This window comes from Bufo gargarizans, chromosome 1 (assembly GCF_014858855.1).
Source record: "Bufo gargarizans isolate SCDJY-AF-19 chromosome 1, ASM1485885v1, whole genome shotgun sequence".
Classification (NCBI taxonomy): domain Eukaryota; kingdom Metazoa; phylum Chordata; class Amphibia; order Anura; family Bufonidae; genus Bufo; species Bufo gargarizans.
The window spans coordinates 714624130-714644120 of record NC_058080.1 but is presented as its reverse complement, the minus strand read 5'-3'; the positions used below and the strand labels follow the sequence as shown (position 1 = coordinate 714644120).

Below are 19991 nucleotides of genomic sequence, written 5' to 3'. Positions count from 1 at the left end.
AACGGGGGCGTCACCATTACACCTAGAGGATCTGCTCTCTCTGCAACTGCTGAGCCCTCTGTACTTTTACAGGGACAGCCAGAGCAAATGTTATCACACCTGGTCCTATTAGTACAGGATCAGTAATGTAATGTATGTACACAGTGACTCCACCAGCAGAATAGTGAGTGCAGCTCTGGAGTATAATACAGGATGTAACTCAGGATCAGTAATGTAATGTATGTACACAGTGACTCCACCAGCAGAATAGTGAGTGCAGCTCTGGAGTATAATACAGGATGTAACTTTGGATCAGTACAGGATAAGGAATGTATGTACACAGTGACTCCACCAGCAGAATAGTGAGTGCAGCTCTGGAGTATAATACAGGATGTAACTCAGGATCAGTAATGTAATGTATGTACACAGTGACTCCACTTTTGTACAGATTGTGTTCCCAACAAACAATAGCTAAGAAGCGGGTCACATAATAACGAAAGCCCTTTTATAAATAACTCACATGTACATCAGGAGATACGTCACTTCCACTAGACACATATACATACACATATACATTTCTTGTTTGGCAATTAACCCTTCAGCTGCTGATCCAAGGCCCTTAGTCCATGTTCCAAACTATCCAATAAAAGATACAAATGTACACTTGAGATGTGAATATTCCCATACAAAGAAAGGAGCTTCTCCCGCCTGAGATTATTCAAGATCAACGTATATACCATGTACATGTACTAGATTATTACATCTCATGTATGTCCTTCAGGCACGGCAGATCACTGCTGATTTTTTGGCACTGTCCTTCTACATCTAGGGGATAGTAAAAACTCTCATCAAGTAATAATAAAGAACTCTATATGCACCATTAAAGGGCAACTCTGTCCGCAACTGGCGGGTAAACATTCCCCTCTGCCGCACATAATTCAGCTATCAAGCTCAAATCTGTGCTGACAATGGAGGAGGGGGAGAATGCCGCCTGGTCATCCTTATCTCGGCCTGCATTATTAATCTATTTATTTTTTTAATGCATTTGGGTGGAGAGCCCCTTTAAGGCAGTAAGTAATTTTGACTATTGTGCACAATATCCTATCAGAAGCCTGAGCTGATGAGTGTTATAAAGCACCCACAGGACTCCCCCATTCATCTTACAATCCCCCCCTCCCCCACCGACCCCACAGATTAGACATCTGGGTACCATTGCTTTTCCCTTCCCTATTTTTCACACAGATAAACATTAATACATCATTTTTGTTTTTCAGACATGAAATATGAAGGGTAAGTGGTCACAAAAACAGGCTGGGGGGGAAAGCATAAAAAAATAAAAAAAAAGAATGTCCCAGATGTGAGATCTTCCCAGGTTATCGGATAATATTCAGATAATGCACTTCTGGGTACAGTGAGTTGATAAGAAGGGCGAGCAGTGTGTTCCCATCCTGAAGACCGTGCCCCGGGTACCGGATAAACTGGACCGCCTGCGAGATCTGCTCCTGATACTCCACGTACTGTTTGCTTGAGGTCAAGGACTCCACAGCACTTAACGCCTAGAATATAGAAATACATGTTACCTGCGGGGTACTTTTACTATTGAGGTGGATATTTTACCAATCTGCTGTAAAACTCCGCTAATGTAGTACTAAGAGATTGGAAGGAGTTATCCGAAGACTGATGTAAAAAATAAAGATCAGACACCATATAGTATGAGGGGGGAGTCAAAAATTATCCAAATTTATTTTAATCAGCTTTGAGAAAAGACAAATACATCATTTTACGGCATAATCTTCCTGCTTTTCAATACACTTTGTCCATCTGTCAACAAGCTTTCGTATTCCCCTGTTAGGCTGAGCTGGGAGCCACGAATGCCCCGCTGTCTTCACCTCTACATTAGACGTGAATCTTCATCCTCGTAGGGTCACACAATCCTCAGTCACTCGTCTATCCAACAGTATCAGTTCACGTGCACGCTCAAAGCTGTCATTGGACGGGGGTCTGGCTCCTTCTTCATGGCTGACATGGACTATGAATATCAGCACTAGACACCCTCAGACCACGAAAAACGAACCATTGCACGTTGCTCTTCTTTCATGCAAATCACATATGGGGCAGCCATTTTTACTTGCATTGCACTCACAAATGAACTCATGTAACTTGTTTCAACCTTCACAGTAGGGACTGAGGAGATTGTGTAAAAAATGATGTATTTGTCTTTTATGAAAGATGATTAAAATAAATTCTACAGCCAGAGTGCGGATAATTTTTGACTCCCCCCTCATACAGGTACCTAACAATCTCTTTCTAACAAAGCTAGAACCAGCCCTGTACCTCACTTGGATCCAGAGATCCGCACATTCATTGCTGCAATTGTCCTGCTAGATTCTCTTCAGGCTGACAGCTTTCTCCCTATCACAGTGTCTGTTCTACTGCCTCTCCCTATCACAGCTTGGGGGTGTGTCCTTTCTTCTGTAGCTCTCTCCATGTCACAGCGTGGTGGTGGTCTTCTCTGCTGCAGCTCACTACCTATCACAGCTCAGAGGAAAAGTCCTGTCTGCTGCAGCTCTCTCCCTATCCCAGCTCAAAGGGCATTTCCTTATGCTGCATCTCTCTCTCTATCACAGCTCAGAGGGCATGTCCTTATGCTGCAGCTCTCTCCCTATCACAGCTCAGAGGGCATGTCCTTATGCTGCATCTCTCTCTCTATCACAGCTCAGAGGGCATGTCCTTATGCTGCAGCTCTCTCCCTATCACAGCTCAGAGGAAAAGTCCTTTCTGCTGCAGCTCTCTCCCTATCACAGCTCAGAGGGCATGTCCTTATGCTGCATCTCTCTCTCCATCACAGCTCAGAGGGCATGTCCTTATGCTGCAGCTCTCTCTCTATCACAGCTCAGAGGGCATGTCCTTATGCTGCAGCTCTCTCTATCATAGCTCAGTGGGTGTACCCTTTCTGCTGCAGCTCCCTCCCTATCACAACTCAGGGGATGTGTAGTTTCTGCTGCAGCTCTCTCCCTTTCACAGCTCAGGGCATGTGTCCTTTCTGATGCAGCTCTCTCTGTATCACAGCTCTGGGGGTGTGACCTTACTGCTGCAGCTCTCTGTAACTGTCAGAGTTTCTAACAACAGATATGGCTGGTGGCAAGTGAAGGATGGAACTGAGCATGTGATACCACCATATTAGGTGGACATGCACATAACTACAGATTAAACACTAGGGGGCGCATTATAATGAAGGAAGGAGAACTTCTTACAAATGAAATATTTTTGGAACAGAAAGTAAATCCCTAAATTACCAGTTTTTCATGCTGAATTATATTAACATCACATTTAATGGTGGCAAAACCCCTTTAAGGCTATGTCCAGACCAGATCCTGCTGTGGATTTTGCTTCAAATCCACAGCAAAATCCACATTTCACCCCTGCTTCACTGAAAATTGTAAAATCTGCTGTGAAAATCCACAACAAATCTGCAATAGAATGAGAATACACATTTTTCTGTGTGCGGGAAATGTTTACAGCATGTGAGTGAGATTTGTAAAATCTCATCTACTTCCTCATACTGAAACCCATAAAATCTGCAGCAAATTCACCAGAAGGGTCCAAACATGGATGTGCGGTTGTGGAAACCGGTCAATGAGCTCAGAGACGAGAGAACAATGGAAGCAATACATCTATATGGAAAAAAACTTATCCGGAGTTCCATTATACTTGTATTATACTTCAGAGGGCCATTCACAATTCTGCTGCTTGTCATTGGAAACTGTCAGCAAGCTAGTTGTCACAAGCCCCTAAAAGCTTAGCTAAGCAGCTATAACGCAGGAGGCATGAAATTATTGGCCTGTAGCTAGTGTGAAGATGTCCCATTCTAGAACTGAGGTCATAGTGGAGATTTCAGCTCTAAAGCCTGAGGAGTAGTACAAAGAGGACGCACAGAAACATTCCCACATTGTGACATAATTGAGAACATCTGCGCTGAGGTTTTATGTTTTATAAACTTACCTGTTGAGCTCTTGGTGACAGATGAAGGCCAGACCCTGCCTTAAGGCGCACTTGGTTTTCAGAGGGGATCTGGGCTAAAATGAAGGCGGCCAAACTGCGAGAGATAATCCTGAACCTGAAATAAACATAAAACGTCATCATATTATGCATCACACAACGGGGCGAAACTGCAAAACTAGAATTTTGGGGGAGCTCACAACCTAATCGCCCTATCTCAGGCACACTCTGGGACCAATATCGAAGGAAGCCAGTTGGCCTACAACACCCACATCCTAGAAATTCTCAAGGCTACATAAAAAATATTTGTATATATTTGGTTTTTTGGGGGGACTTTTGCCTCTGATTCTCCAAACTGTGATGTGTGATCAGACTTTTCTTTATTTGATGCTAGTGCTCAGCTCCTTAGTCAATCATAGGTCTTCTTACTGCTGCTCTTTCTCCCCTCCCACAGCATCCAATCTCACAGATGCAATAAAATAATACATTTCAGCTGCATCCCCTCCTCCCTCCCTTTTTTTATTGGATTAAGCTATGATTTTTGGTGAGATTTGCAGATGTCTTCAGGCACGGAAAGGGGAACTACAAGTTGCTGGGAGGAAAGGAAGGGGCCACTCCAACCTGGCAGAGAGTGGAGACTTCCTTCCAAGGCCGATAGCCCCCAGGATCCCAGTAGACATTCTTTCTTCACCCAGGAGGCAGAGGCGGGTCTGGACTAAAAGCAGGATCCGCAGAACGTTCTCGGTGACTTCGCTGTCATTCTGCTCCACCTGAATCAGAGACAACTGCAGAACCTTATGGAACCACAAGAAGAGTTTGGATTCTTCACTGACAGAGCTAAAAACAAAGTAAATAAAAGAGAAAAATTTAATTGTATATAAAATATACATATAGACATGGCATCTAATGAAGCAGTAAATATTAATAACTAGACTCTACTAACCTGTAAAATGCCTGACTACCAATCTGTGGTTGGATGTGGCCACTGCCAGCCACCTTGCCTGTGTGGGCCCCGAAGGGGAGACCTGACCTATCAGACATTTATGAATATCCCGTTGGCACGCCATAAATGTCTCAGATGGGAGCCCATTACAAACCTCAGTGTCCTCTTGTTCTCTGACCACAGAGCTAGCCCCACTCCCAGGTCTATAGGTTTTAATTACATAAATGGAGCAATATTCCAGTTCCCTGCAACTATGTTCTCAGGATTGGTGGAGATCACAGAAGTTAGACCCCGTTTAGGGGCAGTTTTTTTGTATTATTGCATTGTACTCATTTAGGCTATAAATCATTTTTTAAATTGGTCTTTATTACAAATATCGAGCCCTTTTTTCTGTACAGAGCTGAGAAGCTCTAATAGAGGGATCTGAATTTTCTCTCTTTTCCATCAGTTGGGGAGCTGACGGGCTCCTTATCTCTGCTCTCTGACCTTATAAACACTCATCACCTAGCTTATCCCATGGAGAGCTCATATCAGGGGGGCTGCCTGAGTGAAAATGGGGGTATGTCTGGGTTCAGCTCTGAACCTGGACAACCCCTTTAATACTTTTAATATTCTTGCAGCAGGAGGGATCCAAACACGTAGCTACATAGGGATCAGATTGTCTAGAGAATGCTGGTGGCATAATAGAAGGCTTTTACCTTGGTTGTGCCTGTTCAATCCACTTGGAAATTTTTACCAGCATCCGCAGCTCGTTGGTGAGGGTCTGTTCTTGGTTCAGACATTGCAGAACATATACGTGAAGGGTCAGGTAACTGCCTAGGACAAGGCATTCTTGGAGAAACTCCTCAGTAGTAAGTTCAGGCACCTGCAAGGATGCCAGGATCGGTCCCCAGCCTGGGTTCTGTGAGTGCAGAGACTCTGAGAAGAAAAAGCAAAGACATTGTATGCATGAAATTATAGACTTCTGTAAAATTTCATGAGTTCAGGGTGTTAAGATCTCAGCTGACTTACAGCATATGTTCACCTTTAGACACCATACTATATGTTAAATGCAGGCATACTCAGTGAAAGTTGAGTCCTTGTACTAGTCCTGGGTTACAGCCTGTGTTACGGTCCAGAGCTGCATTCACAATTCTGCTGGTCCTCACTGGAAACAGTCAAGGAACTTGACATCTGCACAGTGCCCAAAATAAAGATGACATTTGCCAAAATACAAGCTCTGTGATACTGAACAAGCAGGGATGCTAGGAAATGTTAAGCCTGTAGAATAGTGAATGCAGCTGTGAAGCAGAAACCAAGCTGTAAATCGGGATTAGTCCAAGATCAGTAATACAAACGACATACAAAGTTCTGCAACTTTCTATGTAAAATTGTTATATAGATGACAGACAGATGATGTAACCAATTCACAACGAATGAAGGGGGAACGGGGCTCATGTGGCTGCTGCTGCCCCTTCACTTGGGAAACGGCGGGGGTCCTACAAATTAAACATTAAATGTTGATCATAATGGCCATTTTAAATGGGTTAAGTACTGGACATCTCTCCACTCTGGACAAGAGAGAACCTCCTCTAATAACTCAGAATTCACTAATAGGTACAACCCCTTTAAAGGGCATCTGTCAGCAGTTTTGTACCTATGACACCGGCTGACCTGTTACATGTGCGCTTGGCAGCTGAAGGCGTCTGTGTTGACCCCATGTTCATATGTGCCCGCATTGCTGACAAAAATGATGTTTTAATATATGTAAATGAGCCTCTAGGATTAACAGGGTGTCGCCACTACACATACACATGGGACCAACATAGATGCCTTCAGCATGCCAAGCGTACAAGTAACAGGTCAGTCAGTTTCATAGGTACAGATCTGCTGACAGATGGCCTTTCCAGTTTGCATATTCCAATGCAGAGAATACAGATTAGGTTCCCTGGAGTGACTCAGACCGATGCCACCAGGGTCATACATCACCTTGTGACAGTGGACAGTGGACGGCAGCTACAAGTGATCCCCATAAAAAAAGAGAAGAAAACAAGGTGGCTGCATCAACAACTATTGCCATGTAGTCTACGCCAGGACCGCAGGAGCTTACCATCTTTGAAGTATGCCAGTATACACGCTTCCGTCGCCTCTGCCATGTGTTTGATGGAGGCCAAGCTCTGGCAAGCTGCTGTTAAGAGGGGCATGACCAACATGCCTTGCACTTTGCTATCAATCCACTTGAGCAGGGCTCCACGCAGGGACTCGGCTGTGGTCACACTCGCGTTGTTCATGACCATCAGAAGCTCCATGAACAAACTGCTCAAAGCCATGTGACGCTTCTGGACCTCCAGATCTGGAAAACAGCAAGTGAGTCACAGAGCAGAAGTGGTCCCATATATACAGTACAGGCATGTGGACAGCAAAGCCATCATAGATGTTGGTAATGCGCACTACAGACATGTACTAAGCCCTGGGAGGATCAAATGGCTTTCTGATGCTGCTCTGTCCTTGTAGTGATCTGGATTTACAGCCTGTATTATAGTCTAAAGCTGCAATCACAGGCTTCAGAGCTGAAATCAGCCACTAACACAGGATTAAGAGCCTTAGTATGTGATAGAAGTGAGCCCAAGTGCTTCTGATGTACTGGACTACAGTTCACACTAGAGGTGTTACGCGGCCTATCAGGTCTCTCACCTGGAGGGATGAAAACGACAATATCGTCCAGCAGTTTGGACAGCTCTTGCTCCAGAGCAGGAATGCTGATTTTACCATTCTGTTCCAAAGATCCCATAAACTGGACGATCTGCTGAATGTAGATGCGGCATTTAGGAGTCACGTCCTGGAAAACAAAGATGAAAATTAAAAATGAGGTCTGGAGAAACTGAAGCATGTGAAAAAAAAAAAAAAAAACAATGATGAATTTCACTTAAAGGAACAGTTCTTAAAGAGATGCTAAGGAGGCTCCGCCCCCCCCCTCCATCGCGGCCTGCTATTGGCTGCTCCCATTCGTCAACGGATATTTTGAGCTGAGCGATAGGGAGATGCAGCGGCGGCCACACATTTGGGGGGGGGGGGGGGGTGTCATTATAGGGGTTACCCATTTAAGGCTAGAATCACATACCGTTTTTGAGCCAAAACCAGAAGATTATCAAAATTAGGGTTATTCACTTTAGAAAAAAGACGACTGAGGGGAGATCTAATTAATATGTATAAATATATCAGGGGTCAGTACAGAGATCTATCCCATCTTCTATTCATTCCCAGGACGGTGACTGTGACGAGGGGACATCCTCTGCGTCTGGAGGAAAGAAGGTTTGTACACAAACATAGAAGAGGATTCTTTACGGTAAGAGCAGTGAGACTATGGAACTCTGTGCCTGAGGAGGTGGTGATGGTGAGTACAATAAAGGAATTCAAGAGGGGCCTGGATGTATTTCTGGAGCGTAATAATATTACAGGCTATAGCTACTAGAGAGGTCGTTGATCCAGGGAGTTATTCTGATTGCCTGATTGGAGTCGGGAAGGAATTTTTATTCCCCTAAAGTGAGGAAAATTGGCTTCTACCTCACAGGGTTTTTTGCCTTCCTCTGGATCAACTTGCAGGATGACAGGCCGAACTGGATGGACAAATGTCTTTTTTCGGCCTTATGTACTATGTTAGGATCCAGCAGGAAGGAGAAGTATAAGTCCTTCATTTATGTATCCCATTCTTGTTTAATCCATTTCTGGCAAAGACTCAAAATACTGCACCAGACTACGTGTGACTCGAGCCTATCCCCAATACTCTGAGACATGGCATAATACAATTATTGTTAGATGGGGCATTTTCAACTTTATAATGTGTACGGAAGTATATCTATACTTACAAGTATGTATATAGTATCCCTGTACTGTGACATCACTGTTTTATTATCTCTGTACTGTGACATCACTGTATTTATTATCCCTGTACTGTGACATCACTATGTTTATTATCTCTGTACTGTGACATCACTGTATTTATTATCCCTGTACTGTGACATCGCTGTGTTCATTATCTCTGTACAGTGACATCACTGTGTTTATTATCCCTGTACTGTGACATCACTGTGTTTATTATCTCTGTACTGTGACATCACTGTGTTTATTATCCCTGTACTGTGACATCACTGTGTTTATTTTCCCTGTACTGTGACATCACTGTGTTTATTATCCCTGTACTGTGACATTGCTGTGTTCATTATCTCTGTACTGTGACATCACTGTTTATTATCCCTGTACTGTGACATCACTGTGTTTATTATCTCTGCACTGTGACTTCACTGTGTTTATTATCCCTGTACAATGACATCACTGTTTTATTATCTCTGTACTGTGACATCACTGTATTTATTATCCCTGTACTGTTACATCACAGTGTTTATTATCCCTGTACTGTGACATCACTGTGTTTATTTTCCCTGTACTGTGACATCACTGTGTTTATTATCCCTGTACTGTGACATCGCTGTGTTCATTATCTCTGTACTGTGACATCAGCTGTGTTTATTATCCTGTACTGTGACATCACTGTATTTATTATCCCTGTACTGTGACATCGCTGTGTTCATTATCTCTGTACTGTGACATCACAGTGTTTATTATCCCTGTACTGTGACATCACTGTGGTTATTATCCCTGTACTGTGACATCACTGTGGTTATTATCCCTGTACTGTGACATCGCTGTGTTCATTATCTCTGCACTGTGACATCACTGTGTTTATTATCTCTGTACTGTGACATCCATAGTGTAGCCCGTAAAATCACAAGGGCCCACAGTAGAATGAGACACACTCACCAAATGTAGTTGTGCTACTGCTGGCACAACACAGTGAAGCGTTTGTATCGGTGAGGGCTCGGACTGCTGCTCCTGAGCTGCTTGGTGATTCCCCTGGAACCCCTTGAAATGGTGAGACTTGAGAAGAAAGAAGCAGATGCCAGGGTGCTGGCCATGTTTATTATCCTGGTACTATGACATCAATGTGTTTATTATCTCTGTACTGTGACATCACTGTGTTTATTAGCCCTGTACTGTGACATCACTGTTTGTTACCTCTGTACTGTGACATCACTGTGTTTATTAACCCTGTACTGTGACATCACTGTATTTATTATCCCTGTACTGTGACATCAATGTGTTTATTAGCCCTGTACTGTGACATCACAGTGTTTATTATCCATGTACTGTGACACCACTGTGTTTATCCCTGTACTGTGACATCAGTGTTTGTTACCTCTGTACTGCGACATCACTGTGTTTATTATCTCTGTACTGTGACATCACTGTATTTATTATCTCTGTACTGTGACATCACTGTGGTCATTAGCCCTGTACTGTGACATCACTGTTTGTTACCTCTGTACTGTGACATCACTGTGTTTATTATCCCTGTACTGTGACATCACTGTGTTTATTATCCCTGTACTGTGACATCACTGTGTTTATTATCTCTGTACTGTGACATCACTGTGTTTATTATCTCTGTACTGTGACATCACTATGTTTATTATCCCTGTACTGTGACATCACTGTGTTCATTATCTCTGTACTGTGACATTGCTGTGTTTATTGTCCCTGTACTGTGACATCACTGTGTTTATTATCCCTGTACTGTGACATCACTGTGTTTATTATCCCTGTACTGTGACATCACTATGTTTATTATCCTGTACTGTGACATCACTGTGTTTATTATCTCTGTACTGTGACATCACTAGGTTTATTATCCTTGTACTGTGACATCACTGTGTTTATTATCCCTGTACTATGACATCACTGTGTTTTTCTCGCTCGTATCATTAGGGGAGACGGAAGACCATGGGTATAGCTGCTGTCACTAGGAGGCGACACTAAGCAAAAAAAGTGTTAGCTCCTCCTCTCAGCTATACCCCTCCTGCAGACACTGAGCTAATCAGTTTTGACTTAGTGTCTGTAGGGAGCAGACTTTTTTTCTGCAGGTCTGCCAAACTTTTTTCCTTTTTGTTTTATTTTTCAGGTTCGGGCTGCAGGTGGGCTCTCACCACCTATTTTTCCCACACTTGAGGGGGGAGACCAGCAGGTCCTCAAGCCTGCTGTTCGTTCCCCAGCTCTGGAAGACAAGGAGGAACAATGGATCTCAAATCCACTGTTACCCGCCAGCTACAGTGTCACCTTGGCTACTACTTCTGGAAGTCCCACCTGTTACCGGTGTAGCCACGCTCCCCAAGGGGCAGCAAACTGAGGAAGGTGACACTGCTGGAATCAGGGTGGGCAGAAACCGTCTGGGTAAGTATATTACCTACCACCCCTGCTGCCCCTCCCTGTGCCTGAACCCCCCTTCTCCTGTGTTTTCTAAGTGAACACAGGAATATATGTTTTTTCTCCTAGACCCTGTATCTGGTGACTCACTGCCTTGGTCCCAACTCTGGTCCCCGGCCCCATCCACGCCCTGCGAGCCAATCCCGGCAGTCTGATGTCTTCTTGGGCGGCCGCCGCTTTTCTACTCAGGGCATCGGTATGCCCGCTCCCAGCCTCCTTGTTTCCCAGTGCACTCCGCTTCATCCCTACATCACCACCCCAACCGGAAGTTCTTCTGGTCGGCCACGCCTATACTCGAGGCCCCGGCTCTGAGGCCTACTAGGCCGCATCTCCCAGTGTGTTTCAGGGGCAGGATCTGCATTTTCAGAGTGCAAAAATTTTGCGCCCATCCCTTCGCCCCACCAGCTGCCCAATAAGCTCCGCTTGCCTTCTGCTTAACCTCTTCCTTGCCTCAGTACTACTGTGCTGAGGAAAGTGCTTACTGGGCTCTCTGTTGAGGCTTACAGTGCTGGTCATTAGTACAGACGGATGTGGGTTCAGTTCCCCTAGCTCTGTTTTGTTAGAATTGAGCTGTATGTAAAAAAATACTCCCTGTAGCTAACCCTCCTTCTATAGGCGGAGTAGTTACACCACCACTGAATTCCGTGACTCCTGTCACATTCCCTTCCCTCCTTAGGCGGAATATGTGCGCTCACCACTGGACCCCGTACATTCTGTACCATTACCCTCCTTCATAGGCGGAGTAATTGCCCTTGCACTGGATGCCATACAGCCTGTACAGCTACCCTCCTTCCTAGGCGCTGTACTTGCTCTAACACGGGATACTGTACAGCCCATTGCATTATCCTCCTTCCATAGGCAGCGTAATAGCACTACCACTGGATACTGCACAGCCCGTGCGATTACCATCTTTCCGTAGGAGGAGTAATTGTACCCCCACTGGGTTCTGTACGGCCTGTAGCATTGCCCTCCTTCCTTAGGCGGAGTAATTGCACTTCCAGTAATGCTTGCACTACCAGTGGACCCTGTACATCTTTTTGGCTCTTCTCTTTCCGTCAGCGCAGTAATTCCACCACCACTGGAAACTGTTCCTTCTATTACATTATCTGTCTTTCTTGGGTAGAGTAATTGCTTCAACATTGTCTACCACGACTACTCTCATTTGTTCCTTGTTGCATGGCATCCCGTTCCACGGGTGGCCTATTGGCTAGACATGGTACCTACAATCGCCTTATCCCCCGTCATAGGTGGTATTTTGGCACTACTCCTGGATACTGTGACTACTTCACACTACCCCATTCCTCAGGTAGTCTTAGTCTTCCAGGTTGGCCTGTAGCTCTAACAGGCCATTGGTATTCCTCATACCTTTCCCTGTGCCTTGAGTCCCTGTGAGGGGCAATCTCATTTGGCTGATTGTCATTGGCACGCCCGGCGTCCACACTCCTGTAGGTGGAACGTCTGCTCCGATTGCCAGTTTTCTTCCTTCTCAGGTAGAGTGTTGCGCTGGCACTAATTCTTGGTGGCTATAGCCATAGTTGTTGCTATTGCCTCCCCCCTGTGAGGCCGTTTTTGCGATGCCCATAGATATTCTGGCTACTCCGGTTCCGTGGCTACTACTTCGTGAACCCTTCCCAGGGGGAATTTTTGTGTTCATCCTTCAACTGCGGCTTACATGATGCATGGGGGGGGGGGGGGGGGGACACTACATTTATGGTTTTCTCCACATCCTCTTTCTCCATGTAGAGTATCAGCCCTGGCATTCCGGCGGTATCTACACAGCATTCCTCCTTCTAGGCATGGTCCCATCTCGCTAGTTGTAATTGTGATTGGGTCTACATTTCCTTCTTCCACAGGGGGCACTTTGCTTATGTTCTGCCATGACACACTGTGGCTGAGGGGTTTGCTCACTTCTGCTGGGCATTAGTATGTTTTCTGTACCTGGTATAACCTACCGATTTCTATAACGCTGGCTTAGCGCCTTGTTCTCTTTACATGTACCGCATTGCCTTTACAATCTACTATGGTGACAGCATCAGCGTTCCTTTTGTGTGGCGTTTGGGTATGCACTTATTCAGTTTGCATATGTGAGTTGTCTACATGGCTCCCCTCACTGGGTCGAGTGGTCGTACTGCCCTTGTTGTCACCTCTAAGTGCTGGTTTTCTACTAAGCCGCATCGGCTGCTTCTACTTCTCCCCTTCCACAGGGCGAGTAGTTGCGGTCCCCCACATACTGTTACTGCCTGCTCGGCCAGTGTTCATAGCCATTGGGTTCTCGTATGCCCCCTTTCTGCTGTGGGGTGCCTGCGCGGGTGGTGTTGGTTCTGTTACCAGTTTTTTTTTCTGGAGCTTTGTGGCATTCGGGGTCCACACTCCATTCCTGGCGCAGTATTTTTCCTATCTCTGGTTCCTGTCTGCAGCTTCCGATTAGGTCTGCCAGTTCAGGCAGCCTTCCATAGAGTATCAGACGGCTTCTCTCCTCTCTTGTTCTGGAAATTAAGGTCCTCCTCTACATGCCTCAGTTTACCACATTGGCGTTTTCCGGGGGAAACATTCTTATGAAGAAACCCACTTGGCCGTAGGTCTGAAGTGGACGTTTTTGATCCTAGAGGATACTCTTTCCCTGTCAGGTTACTCACCAATTTGTTGGGCAGTTTTGGGTCGGTTCCACTGCCTTGTTCCCTTTGGGTTTTTTCACTCCCTCAAGATTTTTTTTCTTGTGGGCCATTCTCACGCCTGATTTCCAGGTTCTCTAACCCTGACTTGTTAGTCATGGTCCTGCTGGAGTGTTCTTCTCTTCTGGCAGTCCGGTATGGTGTGTGGGGCTTTTGCCTCAGGCATCCCTACTTCTTCCCCCATGGGGGGCAAATTTTGTCACATCTGCAGTTATTTGGCCCTTGATATCCAGATGTCATTTTCAGTTCATCTTCTTCCAATCAGTATTCCACTGAGTTTTTTTTTTTTCTTTTCCTGGGGTTTTGATCCATGGGCATCACTCCAGGCTACATATTTCTCTCCTGTATCTTCCGCAATTGCTCTGTTGCTTCTGGTGACTTTATTCTTGTCCATCTTGTGGATATTCTGTGTGCTCTCCACTTCTTCTGAAGTCTGCTAAACTGTGACTTATATTCCCTGGGCTGTTCTTTCTTCTGCCCAGCCGGAGCCTCTGCGTATTCAGCCGCTCTCTGGCTGGCCTTCCAGGGAATGGGTCTTCCTGTTCCTTTTCAGGGTTCCTGGTGTGTCTTTCCCCCGCATTTTTGTGCGGGGCCTTATGACCGGCCTTGGATTTGTTCTGTTCTTGTTCCCTCCACATGGTACTGCTCTTTAACGTCCCATGGTCTTCTGTGTCCCCCAATGATACGAGTGAGAAAATAGGATTTTTTGTGCTTACTTGTAAAATCCTTTTCTTGCTGAGTTCATTGGGGGACACAGCTCCCACCCTGTATGTACATTACTGGTTCTCCTAGATAGGTCCTTCTGGTTCTTGATGAGGACCCATCTCCGGTTTTCTTCCTTTTTATTGTTTTCTGTTGGCTTCTCTTAGCCGCTCCTACTATTTTTGCACAAACTGATTATCTCAGTGTCTGCAGGAGGGGTATAGCTGAGAGGAGGAGCTAACACTTTTTTCGCTTAGTGTCGCCTCCTAGTGGCAGCAGCTATACCCATTGTCTTCTGTGTCCTCCACTAAACTCAGCGAGGTAAGGATTTTACAGGTAAGCACAAAAAATCCTATTATTATCTCTGTACTGTGACATCACTGTGTTTATTATATCTGTACTGTGACATCACTGTGTTTATTATCTCTGTACTGTGACATCACTGTGTTTGTTATCTCTGTACTGTGACATCACTGTGTTTATTATCCCTGTACTGTGACATCACTGTGCATATTATCCCTGTACTGTGACATCACTGTGTTTATTATCCCTGTACTGTGACATCACTGTGCATATTATCTCTGTACTGTGACATCACTGTGGTTATTATCCCTGTACTGTGACATCACTATGTTTATTATCCCTGTACTGTGACATCACTGTGTTTATTATCCCTTTACTGTGACATCACCGTGGTTATTATCCCTGTACTGTGACATCACCGTGGTTATTATCCCTGTACTGTGACATCACTGTGTTTATTATACCTGTACTGTGACATTACTGTGTTTATTTTACCTGTACTGTGACATCACTGTGTTTATTATCACTGTACTGTGACATCACTGTGCATATTATCCCTGTACTGTGACATCACTGTGCATATTATCCCTGTACTGTGACATCACTGTATTTATTATACCTGTACTGTGACATCACTGTGTACATTATCCCTGCACTGTGACATCACTGTGTTTATTATCCCTGTACTGTGACATCACTGTATTTTTTAAACCTGTACTGTGACATCACTGTGTTTATTATCTCTGTACTGTGACATCACTGTGTTTATTATCCCTGTACTGTGACATCACTGTATTTATTAAACATGTACTGTGACATCACTGTGTTTATTATCTCTGTACTGTGACATCACTGTATTTATTATCCCTGTTTTGTGACATCACTGTGTTTACTATTCTTATGCATTAGGGACACACATGAGACATAGGGGAGACTAAACTCATCATGAGCTATTTATGTTGTGAACTGGATAAGTCTGAGTCACAATTATTTTAAATGAATGCTAAATCTAGTCATGTGAAATAAGAGCTCTGCTAACTTAAAGGTGCATTTCTGTAAAGAGGGATGTTAAACAGATAGGAGAGTACACTAATGGCTATGCTTAGGATATATTAATAAGATAACCGATGTTGGAGTTCTGGATCCGTTCCATCGCTCGGGTAAATGGGGGGGGGGGGAGTGGGTTGGTCCTATGTTCATTTAATTATAATGGATGGAAATGTGGTTTGTACATGGTATACTGTGTAACTAGATTACTTGATCCTATGTGTATCTTATGACTTGCCTGCTGACATATTGCATACTCATGGAAGTAATTCTTTGGCCGATCATGTAATGCTATGATTCTATTATTATCAACTGTTGCATCTATACTGTGCAGGCTATTTTCTTTCTTGGTATTTTTGTGATTTTCAAAATATGTCAAATAAGAATTATCTGATTTAAAAAAAAAAAAAAAAGGTGCATTTCAGTAAGATTTAAATTTGTATATAAATATTATCATATAACACAGCAACATCCATAATGGCTCGATGGGTCCCCATCACTTCCCAAAAGAGACATGACTTAGAGCCCATGCACACGAACGTATTTTTTGTCCGCATCCAATGCAGACCCATTCACAGTGTGCTGTCCACATCCGTATGTCCATGTCCTATTCTTATCCGTTTTATGGTCAAGGATAGGACAGTTCTATTATGGGCCGGACATTTGTTTTGCATTTTGCACACGGCCAGCATCCATGTTTTGCGGATCCGTAATTTGCGGAATGCAAAAGGCAACGGTCGTGTGCATGAGCCTTTATTCTACACTTGATCTCTGCAATGACCTTTTATACTTACAGAGTAAATGCTGCATTCTGGAAAAGAGGAAAGTCCCGCAGAGACACGAAGAAGCTTCAGGAGTAACTCATCCGCCAGGTGGGTGCTCAGGATTACAGAGGGAGGGTAATGGCTGCTGAAATACCCTATGACATTTTGGTAAGATACAGCATCCACCAAGTGCCAGGACAATGTGCCAGCCTGCCCCAAGAGGTTAATTAGAGGGGCCCCCTGTAGAATTACAGGCATTGAGAAATCAGTTCAGAAAATACACCAAAAAACACAACTATCTCACTCTTGATATACTCTCATTCCATCAAAATTGTGAGAAATACATGAATCATTATTCTACAAGTGCCCAGGAGATAGGTGTAAGGCAACTGGCTGCAGCAGGAGCCCTCCCCCATTGCCCATAGCAAAAGACCAGGAAAAAAAACAAAAAAAAACCCGCTCAGAGAGTGAAGACCCCCTCCCCATTCATGACATCTTTCTTTTAATTCTACCACTGGAGTAACAAGTCTTGATGCAACGTACCGGTTCATTTATGAGCTGCTCCTCTTTGGTGAGAAATACCAACATATACAAGAGGCAAACCAGCATGCGATGAGTTTCTGGCCGAGGAATGGGACCCCAGGCATCGGCCAGGACGTTCATCCAGTTTACATCACATAATACACCCCCCAGAAACAGAAAACAGCTCTTTGGGCTCCCTCGCTCCACCTAGTGGAAAAGAACAATTAGTGCAGGTCATCCATGATCAATATGCGTATCCCCAACTGGAAGCCCGATTTAAATTTCCGTTAATTCAGTCCAAACTGGTCAAACCCTGTCTGCGTGACCTAAGCAGCTGCAAGAGGCGGCCTCAGCTACCTGTGGAGATGGGCTAACTCCAGCTGTAGAGAAACTACAACTTCCAGCATGCAGACCTGCTCATCTATTCTCTGAATTCCCACATAAATAACTGGAGCATGCTGGGAGTTGTAGTTTAACCACAGCTGGAGTGCCAAAGGTTGCTGACCCCTGCTTTAGAGCATAAGCTGTCCGAACTGGTGCTGAATTCTTTAAGTTTTTTTTTTTTTTTCCAGTAACAAAACATATCCCCTACCCAGCGATCGATTGCTGGGGGTCCAACCTCTGGGATCCCCAGCAATCATAAAAATGGACGGCCCATGTGTGACCACCACTCCATTGCAGAGCAAATGATAATGGGAAACATTTTTCCCCCCTTTATTAATAAAACATTTTAAAACTCTTCTTATTTTACGTAAGCTTTTCTATAATTGCTTTGCTCTCAGCAGTGCAGGATCGGGCATGAAGATCGCCTAAAAGAAATGCAGGGATACTTCCAAACCCTAAGAGGGTACCGCCAACTTAAAGGGGTTGTCCGGGCTTTTTAATATTGATGACCTATCCTCAGGATAGGTCATTGATATCAGATCGGCAGGGGTCCGGCACCCCCGCCGATTAGATGAACGGGGAGACAGCGCGAGGATAGGACAGAGCGATGGGTATATGTAGTCTTCCCAAAGATCACAAGAAAAATCTCACCTTGAAAAACTCTTCCATTAGCGTCTGGTCAGGATACATGTCCTTCCAGGGCAGCTTATTGTACTCTGTGTGATAAGTATACAGAATGTACTCTGGGTGCATGGGTGCAGTGCAGGACTCGCAATAGTGCATTAGATGTAACCACAGCGCCCCCCGCTGTCCAGGCAGAAGGTGATCTGCAAGGAGATAAAAAGACAGTTTGTAAAATGCAGGTAATGTACGGTTACTAATTACTAGACCTTTACACCCTATAAATTTTAATAAGCTGGAACATTTAAGATGAGAGGTCTTCTTCAAGATATTTCATAGCGATATAACACAGGAAACAATGGAAATTTAGTCATTTGCCATTTGTAAAGCCCGACCTGTGCCTAAACTGGGGGTTGGTGGCATCGAGATGATTTATACCAAACTATAGGATGTGATGGATGTTCCCCCAAACATTGCTTCAGAAGCCAGAAAATCTTGTCCAAGTCCCTACATAATGACTTCATTGGCCGTCCAATGTTCTACTGAGGTTCTCAAGGATCTTAAAAAGGTTATACTGCGCATCGTCAGCAAAATAACCTATGCCTTAAAGGGGATCTGTCCCCAGCGACCTTCTGATCCAGCTGTTTGCATAGACACAGTTATGATTTGTCTCATTAAAATGCAGTTTTTCGTTTGCTGATCTGAGGCTCTGTTCCCGAATTATGATACTTTTTCTTAATATGTAAATTGGGCTTTTGGCGCAAAAAGGGCATCACCATTGCTGTTGTTGCACCCAAGCTCTGCCTCCACCTGGCTGCTTTGACTAACAGGGCTTGACAGCGACACAATTGCACAGAAGTGCTCCAAGGGGCTCGGTCCCACCTATCGGTGCTCCAAAAACATCATTTACAAATTAAGGCTCCATTCACACGTCCGCAAATGGGTCCGCAGTGCGGACCCATTCATTCTCTATGGAGACGGAATGGATGCGGACAGCACTCAGTGTGCTGTCCGCATCCGCAATTGCGGAGCGCGACCCCGATCTTCGGGTCCGCAGCTCCGCAAAAGATAGAACATTTCCTATTGCCGGTCCGCAACACACCACGGACGTGTGAATGGAGCCTAATTAAAAGTTTTTTTTTTTCAGACATGGCTCAACAAAGGAACATGAATGAGAAATTTTACTCAGCAAGATCAACTCTACCAGGCACTATGCATGGATTAATAGGGTCGACCCTGCTTAGAGATGCTCTTTAAAGGGAATCTGTCAATTCGATTGTAGACTATTACCTGCAGTAATACACGAGTAGTGCTGCACATAAGGAGTCCAGATCACCACCTAGCACTCAAAGCTGCGCTGATGTGCTATAATAATAGAGAGGACTCCTATGCGCATGCACAGCAGTCCTGACAAGGTGTTTCCGCGCAACTTTAAATGCGGAGAAACGACAGAAGGAAAATAAAAAATAGTTTTATCTGTAGTACTCCTCATGTATTCCTGCAGATAATAGTCCAAGATCCTGGTGAAGGATTCCCTTATCCAACACCTATAATGTCCTCCCTAATGCCTGGGCCCCTCATACTTACTTGCCCCGCTCCCCAGTACCCGTGTCGCCTCTGATGCCGGATACTGCATCTCCTTGTCGCACGGATCAAAACAGCTGGCCGGGGGTGGGGGTGGGGCGAGTCGGTTTCGTTGCATTACGGGCGCTATTGGCTGATACCAACCCCCCACTTTGCCGGCATCAGAAGTGATGC

At 44.7% G+C, this 19991-nt stretch overlaps 1 protein-coding gene across 2 annotated transcripts in view; it reads right to left on the bottom strand.

Annotated features, from left to right (window-relative positions):
* Nucleotides 1-462: 462 nt before the first annotated feature.
* EPG5 (ectopic P-granules autophagy protein 5 homolog) overlaps nt 463-19991 on the bottom strand; it is an 85306-nt gene continuing 65777 nt past the window's right edge. Inside the window, exons 36-45 of one of the 2 annotated variants that reach the window (XM_044276301.1) lie at nt 18264-18439; nt 17250-17435; nt 16737-16946; nt 7595-7739; nt 7011-7253; nt 6890-6916; nt 5620-5839; nt 4600-4815; nt 3982-4096; nt 463-1535 (exon numbers count right to left, since the gene is read on the bottom strand). In XM_044276301.1, the coding sequence (XP_044132236.1) occupies nt 1353-1535; nt 3982-4096; nt 4600-4815; nt 5620-5839; nt 6890-6916; nt 7011-7253; nt 7595-7739; nt 16737-16946; nt 17250-17435; nt 18264-18439 (1721 nt within the window). In that variant the 3' untranslated portion in view covers nt 463-1352. The remainder of the gene's footprint in view (nt 1536-3981; nt 4097-4599; nt 4816-5619; nt 5840-6889; nt 6917-7010; nt 7254-7594; nt 7740-16736; nt 16947-17249; nt 17436-18263; nt 18440-19991) is intronic. The other variant, XM_044276302.1, reaches the window with a different exon arrangement.